The sequence below is a fragment of the Myxocyprinus asiaticus genome, chromosome 7 (assembly GCF_019703515.2).
Source record: "Myxocyprinus asiaticus isolate MX2 ecotype Aquarium Trade chromosome 7, UBuf_Myxa_2, whole genome shotgun sequence".
Classification (NCBI taxonomy): domain Eukaryota; kingdom Metazoa; phylum Chordata; class Actinopteri; order Cypriniformes; family Catostomidae; genus Myxocyprinus; species Myxocyprinus asiaticus.
In genome coordinates, this window is record NC_059350.1 from 46227312 (window position 1) to 46237862 (window position 10551).

The following is a 10551-nucleotide window of genomic DNA, read 5'->3' on the forward strand; positions in this document are numbered from 1 at the left end:
TTCATCACACCGGTGAAATACAGTGGAGGGAGCATCATGATTTGGGGCTGCTTTGCTGCTTCAGGGCCTGCTTAGGAAAAATGAATTCCTAAGTTTATCAAGATTTCCTACAGGATAATGTCAGGGTGGCTGTGTGCCAGCTGAAGCGCAGTAGAAGTTGGGTGATGCAGCAGGACAATGACCCAAAACAACAAAGTATACCCACTTAAAAAAGAAAAAAAAAAAAAAATCTACCTTTAGAAGTGGCCCAGTCAGAGCCCAGACCTTAACCCAATATAAATGCTGTGTAATGACATCAAGAGAGCAGGTCACACCAGATATCCTGAGAATATGACTGAGCTAAAGCAGTTCTGTAAGGAAGAATGGTCCAAAATTCCTTCTGAATGTTGTGCATGTGCAGGACTAATCAGCAGCTCCTGGAAATGCTTGATTGAGGTTACTGCTGCAAAAATGAGGATAAACCAGTTATTAAATCCAAGGGTTCACTTACTTTTTCCACATTCAGAAGACTTTGATACGCTCTCTGCCTATCAATCATTTTGCACATTCTCGTAGTGTAGTAGTTGCAAGCAGAACATTCAAGTTTGATGTCAACGTTATCTTTGGAGAGAGGCGTTTTGAAAAGAGGAGGCGTGTCTATTTTTACAGCTCAGTCTCCTGGAAGTTCAAGGAACTACTAAAACCACTTGTCAACAGTTACTTTCATATTAGTGGCAAATGCTTTTAAAAATGGAAGTTTACATTATTTTTTCAAAGTGAAAAATGTTGAAATCCCTTTAAAAGCAACCAAAAATCACTTTTACTATAATGCACTTATAATGGAAGTCTATGGGGCATAGACATTATTCACAGTAGCGCCATCTTTGATTTTTGACAGGAATGAAAATGAGGCTGTGAGAGATAGACTTACCATCTCTTCAGTGGTATGCACTGTATAAAGCTATTAAAAAGCTATATTAAAGAGTTATTTTGTCTACTGACATTTCTTAGAAAGATTTTTATTTTATTTTTATCAGCGGAACAATCCAAAAACATTTTAAGCAACTATACAACCAATTGCAGAGACAGTCTCTCACATCCTCGTTGTCATTCCCGCCAAAAATCAAAGATGGCGGTGCTGTGAAAAGGTCAGTTACGAGGAGATAAATGTTAAAATACCATTTCAGTAGTATAGTGTACCCATTATTGCTTACCTTGTCAGTGCAGTTATTATAAGGTTATTCTTTAACTCCTGTCATGACCTTGTAAAGCCAATATATTCTGCCACTTTCACATGATACTAGCAAAGATATCAGAAAGGGGTCATGACTTTAATTATTTGTACTGACTGAGAGACAAGTCTAATTTAATTTTCTGTGGTAATTGGCAGCATGCTGTAGATTAGAACAAGCCCAATTTGTAGGTCTGTTTAACCCAGAATATTTCTTCTAACCTGATATTATTCACAAATCTTAATAATGGCCTGGTTAAAAACCACTTAAAACACAGGGTTTCAAAACATTTATATTTTAATTAAACTCGTATTTATCATTAAAAGCATATCTAACATTGAATATTCTCTAAAAAAAGAAAGATCTTTATTAATCCAAAATACCAACTTATTTCAAATATACTCTTGCACATTAAAAGATGAATGTCCAAAAGCTTCTATACAAAGAACAGTCAAAAGTTAAACAGGAAAGTTTTAAAACATTAAAACATGTACAAAGAGCGTTCACATGATACAGATAGCTTGCACTGTCACAAACTTTCCAACCTAGAAAAACAAGTGTTGGTAAGAGTGAACAATAGATACAGAGGACAAAGGATTCATAGTGTATAACCCAGAAAACTGTACAAGTTTTGATGCTAGAATATTTTAAGGGCCCTCAGACTCAAGCAAGGAAGATCAGAGTCAATGGTGACCTCATAAAGCCATTTGATTTGGGTTAGCGTGCTGAGGTAGTGGCTGCAGCTGGGCTTTTGCAGGCCATCAGCTTCTCCACAATGTTGCGAGCGTAGCGCAAACGGCTGGCCAGCTCTTTGCAGCAGCCAAACTCCTCAATCAGGGTGATTTTATAGGTGTAGAACTCTCGCTTCTCATTGATGTACGTTACTGCTCCCATCAGAGGACACAAAATAAGCTTAGTGTGATCCTGCAGGGCACAAAATGGACAATAGTAAGAGCTTTATTTTTTATACATAGTAGCCAATAGCCTTAAGGTTTACAATGTCCAACAAAACCATTGCTAATTGCTAGTCAATGTCAGATGATAGGGTGAGGGACATTGTCATTTTAGAGAATTTATTTGGACCAATCTTTAAAAACCTCTACAAACAAGAATCAATATAGTCGGCCGGAAGAGAAAGACTAAATTTTAAAATGCGTATATCTGCTAGCTAAGGTATAGATTTCAGTTTTCTGTGTGCCGCTATGTCTTTAATAGTGTGCATGAGGCAGACTGTCATCAACACAGTCAAAGCAGACTGTCCGCATGCAGCCTCGCATACCTGCATGCACTTGTGCATGTCGTCTGCACATGGGACTGGTGTCGACTATACTAAAGATTACCACAAAGTATAGTGCTCATGCATCAAACGTGCCCATATGGTCAAAGTATACTCTGAAAGGCTAGAAAGACCAACCATTCACGAGACGTAACAGTGTGCGGAAATTAAAATGAAGCCTGTGTTTTCAAAATCTGACAAAGTCACAAAACTTTCACAATTCTTCATGGGGTCATGAATACACCCATTCTAACCAATAAGTTTTCTATGGAGACTTTCACCATGAGTGCTGCATTTTTAATTTGTAATGTAATGTATACAAAAATAAATAAAAGCAATGTTGAAAATGTTAGATACATTTTTAATAAAAACTCAGTTTCTGTATTGACTATTAAAAACATATTCAAGGGTTGCTGCTTTTAGACGCAGTGTCAAGTTAAAGTTCTACATTTATAATGCGTCTCATACTAGAGGTAGACAGATTATCGGTAAAACCGATATATCGTTGCCGATAGTTGCTTTTTGGAACTATTGGTTATCGGCAAAAATCCATGCCAATTGTTTTGTTTCCTTCATGTTCCTCTGTGGCCGGTGCTGGAGGTTGGACAATTAGAACAACTTAGCTCTACAGTAAAACATCGGCCTCTAGAAGTCAAATAAAAACAATCACTGACTGACAATATTCATCCATATTTTTATCCTCATGTCAATGCAAATTTGGTTATTTTGATTAGATAAATCAAGTGTTCTAAATTGAAGCAAGGGCATGAAAAAACTACGGAAATGTATCCTGTCAGCACATACATTGTGTCTCTAACTTCATATTTTATGAATAATAAATAAATCTCATCTGGTGACCATTTTAAATATTATAGACAATCCTTAATTTGATTAATATACAGGCTATAGAAGGCTTAATTTGGTAAATAAAATATTTAGTGCATTGTAACAGAGAAGTCTCTCATTTCAAAATAAAAGTCTTGGAATTAGTAAGTGTATTCCAGGCTTGTTTATAGTTAACAGTCCTGCGTTAATTCACCAAATCTTTTTTTCTTTTTTGGTTATTATTAGGACTTTTGTTACACAGTAAACTGCATCTAGGATTTTTTTCATTTTGGATTCATGTAGCCTCCATGTCTGCTCCTGTCAAATTAAGTGAAGACCAAGAAAAGTATAAATCAATTTAAAAAAAACTATCTGCCGATTAATCTGTTGTCTGCATTTTCAACCACCTTAGTTATCAATCGACCTCTACTCGACACTCAATGCGTTATTGTTCCATTCCAATGAACTGCGTTTTGCCGTATTTGAATGCATCCTGTCTAAACAAGCCTCTCATCATAAGAACAGCTCTTGTCTAAAACAGGATGACCTAGTCCTTGGGTCAAAGCTGAGCTCAATTATGAGTTACTAGAAAGATTAGAAATAGCCATCTGACGAGGCAAAACTGCCAGCATGATTTCTCTCGGTTCAGTGTGTCAAGGCACATTTAGATGTATCCTACAAGTACAACTTGTTAACGATTTCTCACCTGGAAAAAGTTGATCTGCACAGTTCCGTTGCTGAGGTGCAGCACGATGGCGCTCTTTGTGCGAAACCAGTGACGCAGGTATGGCAACCGGGTCAGCTCATCTCCATCCCTGGGTGTTATGTTTGCCCCAGCCTTCAGCAAGTGCTCACTCATGTAATTCCTGAAATACTTCAGGAGTGTAATCTAAACAGAAAACCAATGACGTAAAAAACCTATGGTAAACCTACAATTGTGACCATGAGTGTATTATATGCATTTGTCCCACACACAGAAACAACTCACTTTTTTGGAGAGCACAGAGGGGTAGGAGCGCACGCTGAGGTAGGATTCTGCAGTGTTTCGGTCAATGTACTGCAGACTGTCACCATCAGCGTACATGATCAAACGTGTGGAATCGTTGAACAAAACTCCTACACTGTTATCACACAGCTGATAACCTATGAAGTGGGAATATAACATGTTATATTTGTGCAAGAGTGGCAGCATTTGCGATTTCTGTAATATTACATTCAACAACACTAGTCAGTGAATTAAAAGCTCTTTGCTAGATCCGTCAATGCAGTAAGGCCAGAGTATACTTTGGTTGTCCATGTTTGTGTTCGCTCGGACCAGAGTACACTTTGAAAGGCAACGTGCTTGCACGTTTTTCTTGAAAAAGTATGCCTATGCCTTCCGGATAACACAAGCAAATCGCAAGCTGTTGAATCAATTGTTGGGAAGTTTTAGAAGTTCTTTATCAGCCACACATATTGATAATCCTGCAATCTACCATTCTTCCTAGGACTGCAAGTAACGATTAATTTGATACTCGATAAAAAGAATAACGTAATTTAAATTCCTGTATTTTATTAAAAAACAATGAGCGTAATGATCATCTCACAATACTGAATATAAAATTCAATTCTCACGATACTTCATTCAAACTTAACCTTTCTTGATTCAGGCTTTGTTTAATTATTTGTAAGACCTCTGCAAAACAGTCCCTTTCATTTACATGTTAACTTGCACTATTCATTAAAAGGACTAAATATCAGCCCGGGGCAATGATGACATCAGAATATAAATATTAATAATTGCGTCAAGTTAAAAATACAGTTTAACTGTATGTTGGATACATATGCTTACACACGTTCACTGTTTTTATCGATTAATTATTGCTGCACTAGTTCTTCCAAAGTGAAGCAATTTCCATCCAATGTTTTCCCTGCATCACTACCAAGCAATGCAGGTTGGCCTATCAAATCTGCTCCACTCTGTTTCTGATGATCATTTATTTTTAAACTCTCTGGATTTGAGCTAAGACAGCAGATCTAAACTACCCAACTTTTGTCTTGATGTTTTCAGTATGTCAGTGTCATCACAAATCTTACCAAGGCCATATTTGTCAGAGTAGTCAACCCATTTGCTAATCCAGAAGACAGGAATACAAGCAGGGTCCTCAGCTTCATCTTTGTGGGGAAAAAAAGAAACCATTACATTTTGCCTGTCGATACTTGTGTGTGTGGCTAAGCATACATGGAGTAAATGATTTCTGCCTTCCATATAAAGTAGCTGTTCTTTCAATTTTATCCATAAATATCCACTTCAATACAGCAAGAGTTAGTTATCTTCCCGAATTCCCACACAACCTTCTTGCTCTGCAAGAAGCAAAGCATTACTATACTTTTGGGTCATTACCTTGTCTAACAAAGTCTCTTTCAGACGGCCTGGCACTGTTGAGGCTGGTCAGTTGCTGCAGCATATCACTCAGGTGGTTGTCAGGTTGTTCAGATCCATCCCTGAGTACAGCATAAATTAAGTACAACCGAACATCTCCAAGTGAGTCAGACACAAAAATACTCTCAAAAGCTCAAGCGAATGATGACAGCCCAAAAGGAAAATTGATTAAAAAAAGCAAGGGAAAGTTAGTACATTTTGAATCAAGAATACGAGGACAAACTTCTTTTTTTCTCTTCTTTTTTTTTTTTAATAACGTGCACCTAATTGTTCATAGTAATACCAGTAACATGCAGTTAAGTAAATAGGGCCCATTTTTATTTCACTCACCTTTGCTGCATATCTTCTTTTTGTGGCTGCTCCATTTTTCCCATTTTCTCAATAGGACTGTTTGTTCCTATAACACACACACACAGATGAGTTTTTGCCAAAAGCATTGCAAAATGATACCTAGTCAAATTTCAAGACCACACATTTACCTTTATTAAGTGACGAGAGGGGTTTGCGAAGGAGGGCAGGATCCAGGCTGGAGGGGGCAATGGAGAACCTGGGAGGTACAGTGAGACAGGAAGTGGGCAACCGTAGGGGAGCGTATCCAGAGGTGAAAAACTCATCGATCAACAGCTCGGTCACAGAAGGTCTAAGTGTTGGGTCAGCGTGCAGCATCCGACGAATCAGAGCAGCAGCCACTGGATTAATATGCTACATAAGGCAAAAAAAAAAGTTATTTAAATTTAGCATTAGTTGCATTAAGCAGCATTCCACAAAAATGCACTTTCACTTAGTACACTAGTAGCAGAGATACTTACTCTAGGGACAGAGTAGTCATTCTTTTTGATTCTGATGTAGGTTTCCTTCAGACAGGACGTCTCAAACGGAGGCTTTCCAACCAGCAGTGTGTATCTGAATGACAATGTCACTGTCAGCAATCATACATTGTTAACCCAAACATAAAAATTAAACATTATTACTGTGCAGTGATGGAATCCCATCAAGCTTCAAAAGCATTTCATGACAAAAACAGCAAACTAACTTAAAGGGATATTTCACCCAAAACTGAAGATTCTGAAAAATCCTCCTCACCCTTGTTGTTCCAAACCCATATAGCTTAATTTTTACCATTGTGCAGAATGTTCAGACTTCGGACAACTCATGCCATCTGGCATCAAACTGTATTTGTAGCTGTAATGAGCCTTTACATGTTAAATTCGAATATGCTCATGCGTTACTGAATTTGAAAGCCAAGACGAAGGAGAAGCTTCAGGATTTAAAGGAATAAGGATATTACAGCTACTATGTATGTCAATTCAGCTATGTATGTCAGTTCAAGTGAATGGTGGCCAGGCCTTTGAAGCTCCAAAAACCACAGAAAGGCAGCATAAAAGTAAACCATAAGATTTAGTGGTTTAATCCATGTCTTTTGAAACTATCCAATCGGTTTTGGGTGAGAACGCACCAAACTCCTTTTCCCACTATAAATCTCGCCATTGCCGTTTCTAGGCACCATCATGATTTCAGGCTTGATTACATTTCCTAGTGCTTGATGCATGCAAAGAGCACTAGTTGGCGCTAGGACCTATAATCGAGCATGACATCATGATCACCAAGGAGACTGCTGTTGTCAAGATTTATAGTGAAAAAGGAGTTATATTTTGGTCTGTTCTCACCCAAAACCAATTAGATAGTTTCAGAAGACATTGATTAAACCACTGGAGTCTTATTGATTACCTTTATGCTGCCTTTCTGTGGTTTTTGGAGCATCAAAGTGTTGGTCACCATTCACTTGCATTGTATGAACCTACAGAGCAGAGATATCCTTCTAAAAATCTTCATTTGTGTTCAGCAGAAGAAAGAAAGTCATACACATCTGCGATGGCATGAGGGTAAGTAAATGATAGGAGAATTTTCATTTTTGGGTGAACATTTTGGGCTGTTCCTCACACAAAAACTAATTTTAAGAAAAAATTAACTTTCTAACTTTTGTTTGGGACGATCCTTTGAGTTCCATCCCCTTCCCGAAGTGCCCTTCAAGGGCTCAAAAATGTTGTTTGGAAAACACCCTTTGGAATTATAGTACAAAATTCGTATGGACTACTTTGAAGGTGCTGGTCATTGTATGCTTTTTTTGTATGGAAAAATGCAGCATGAACATTTTTAAAGACCTCCTTTTGTGTGACAAGATGAGAATCAGTCATACAAGTGTGGAACAACACAAGGGTGAGTAAATGATCATTTTAATTTCTGAGAGAACTAGCCTATTTGACAATCTTTTCATCAATTCACTCTTTCAAACAATGGACTTACAGAATGCATCCCAGTGACCATACATCCACCTCAAAACTGTGGCCCTTTTTGCAGAGCACCTCTGGAGCGATGTAGTTTGGAGTGCCACATAGGGTTTTCTTTCTCTCTCCATCAAATTCAATCTTAGTGGCCAAACCAAAGTCACCTAAAGTGAGGGAAACAGAAGAAATGATGCCCATCAGGATTAAAACTTCAGATGTAGATGCATGTGAATAATAATGTGCAAGGAACTGCCATAGTTTGCTTACCAATCTTCACCTCCATGTCATCACTGAGGAACAAATTCCCAAGTTTGAGATCACGGTGGATTACACGGCTGTTGTGCAAGTACTGGCAACCCTGGATAGTCTGGCGCATGAAGTATCTGGCCTCAGGCTCCGTCACTGCCTTTCTTCGCTTGTGCAACTCGAGAAGAGACTGAAAGGAAATTAAAAATGCATAACACATCATCCAAGAGCAGACGGAAACTAGAAACAACTTAAAATGCTCCTTAAAAAAAGGGGGAGGGTCTTATTCCATCACAAAATTCCTAAAATGAATATATAAGCTCCCTTTTTGGAAATTCTGTCAGAATTATGAACCAATTCTATTAAGAACCAAAAAAATAATAAAATTAAGAGAGGATAAACTTTACCATCATTCATTTTATTTTTTCACAACTGCACCACATTTATTAGGATATAGGAGGATTCTAAATTGATCAAATTAGGATTGATTCTAAATCATAATAAAAATCTAATTCAAACAGGAACCATGAAATTTTCTTTGGATTTCTGAGAAGATAATCATTTACACACTTTATCCAAAACGCACATTTTTAATAAGGAATGCAACCGAAAAGGTGATTCATGCACATCCCATACATGAGAACATTGGACAGGAAGCAAAAAAAATATTAATAATAATATTTTTATATATCAAAACAAAAAAACACTTCAGCTTTGTGTGACGGGACTTTTTTTATCCGCAAAATCTCCGAGAAACACAAAGTCATCTGACGTCACATCCTCCAATTTAAAATCCACTAGTGAGGAGAAAGCCTGCTGGTTTAAATTTTATATCTCATAATATTAAACAAATTAACAAAGCTCTTGAAGCGGAGTATAAAAATATACCCATTTTACTTTAAATAGCTTATTTAAGTAAACCCCAGACACTGCAGTGTAGTATTATCCCGTGACAGGAATACCGACCGTTGACGGTCGGTTTTCAACCTTGTTGGCATTTACATCAGTATTGTTCTTACCCGTCTCCGACAAATCTCCAACACCACATACACGAAGTCGTCGTCTTCGAAAAACCCGTGAAACCCAACAACATTCTGGTTATCGAGACTTTTGTGAATGGCAATTTCCGTGCTCATTTTCTCCTTCTGGTGTGGCTTCAGTAGCATCGATTTCGGCACCACTTTCCCTGCGAAAACTTCCTTTGTGTCCATATCTGTAATTTCGTAGCATTTCGCAAATCCCCCTTTCCCGAGAAAGCGCCCTCGCATGTATCGTTTCATGGTTCTGGGATCCACTAAAATATCAGGGATCTCCTTCAGCGGCGCCGATTTGGGATCGACGTGAGTCGATGGCTTCGCCACCTTTGCAACTCCAGCGCTCATCCTTGCAAAATTTACAGCCGATCAAACTACAAAAAGGCACACAATAGTGTTGAAAAATAAATAAGTCACGCAAAAGTAAGACACCGTTTTTCCTTTATCCCGAAACTGCATGCAACTCGCCAATCGTCCACATCCGTTGCTAACTACATTCAAATGATAACTCCAACAAACTAAGAAAAACAGTATAGTGTATATCTGATCTAAAAGCGTTATATTCACCGGCCTGAACCATGCATCTGTCGGATTATGCTGATAAAACGGAAATTAAACGGGCATAGGTGAAGTGTGTCGGCCCGCTCCTCGGATGTGATTGTAATGAATCGCTGCTACTTTTTGAATTGTGCTCGATTCGTTGTCGCCTCCACTGATTGGCTGCCGCGATTTAAATTCTGACCAAACACAACGAAGCATCATGGGACTCGGACGTGCACTCTCTGAAAAACTTTATTTAAACACTAATGAAATGTTTCGTCACCAGATGGGTTTTCCTTTTGTTTTGTTAATGATTTAAGCAACATTTTAGTGTTTATTCGAAATTTAAATGCAAAACAAAGCTATTACTAGTCATTAATATTATTACAAAGTATGATTTTGATAGATAGGTGGCACATTTTCCTCAGTTTTAAATGTTATTGTGCTCTGGAACTAATTTTTTCCTATTTTTTGCTTTTTTATTTTTTTGTCTGGGTAATTTTATGTTGGTAACATGCTGTTCACTTGTAAACACTGAATGGGACATCTCTGTTGGGGTTATGTTAGAAATGCATATTATTTATTTTGATTTATTTATTTATTTTTTAACATTAGCAAGCATTTGAGAGCATACATTTCTGTTGAGCAATACAGGACCTGTATATGGTCTTATTCCTATTCCTAAATATTGACCTCTCTCTCTCTCTCTCTC

At 37.8% G+C, this 10551-nt stretch overlaps 1 protein-coding gene across 1 annotated transcript; it reads right to left on the reverse strand.

The window, feature by feature from the left end:
- Positions 1-1483: 1483 nt before the first annotated feature.
- plk1 (polo-like kinase 1 (Drosophila)) lies at positions 1484-9973 on the reverse strand. The gene is made up of 11 exons (XM_051703677.1): positions 9285-9973; positions 8287-8455; positions 8039-8183; positions 6544-6637; positions 6214-6436; positions 6065-6131; positions 5696-5796; positions 5389-5466; positions 4301-4455; positions 4019-4201; positions 1484-2135 (listed from the first exon to the last, which is right to left on the reverse strand). Exons 1-11 carry the CDS (start codon positions 9645-9647, stop codon positions 1929-1931), a joined length of 1785 nt encoding a protein of 594 aa, XP_051559637.1. The 5' UTR covers positions 9648-9973; the 3' UTR covers positions 1484-1928.
- Between the last annotated feature and the right edge of the window lie 578 nt (positions 9974-10551).

Excerpts from the sequence above, each read along its gene's own strand:
- plk1 (XM_051703677.1), bottom strand. The coding sequence starts at position 9,647 with ATGAGCGCTGGAGTTGCAAAGGTGGCGAAGCCATCGACTCACGTCGAT. Across the intron at positions 6,638-8,038 it reads TGGTCACTGGGATGCATTCT|ATACACACTGCTGGTTGGAA; the intron begins GTAAGTCCATTG and ends ATTGTCATTCAG. Across the intron at positions 6,437-6,543 it reads ATGACTACTCTGTCCCTAGA|CATATTAATCCAGTGGCTGC; the intron begins GTAAGTATCTCT and ends TGCCTTATGTAG.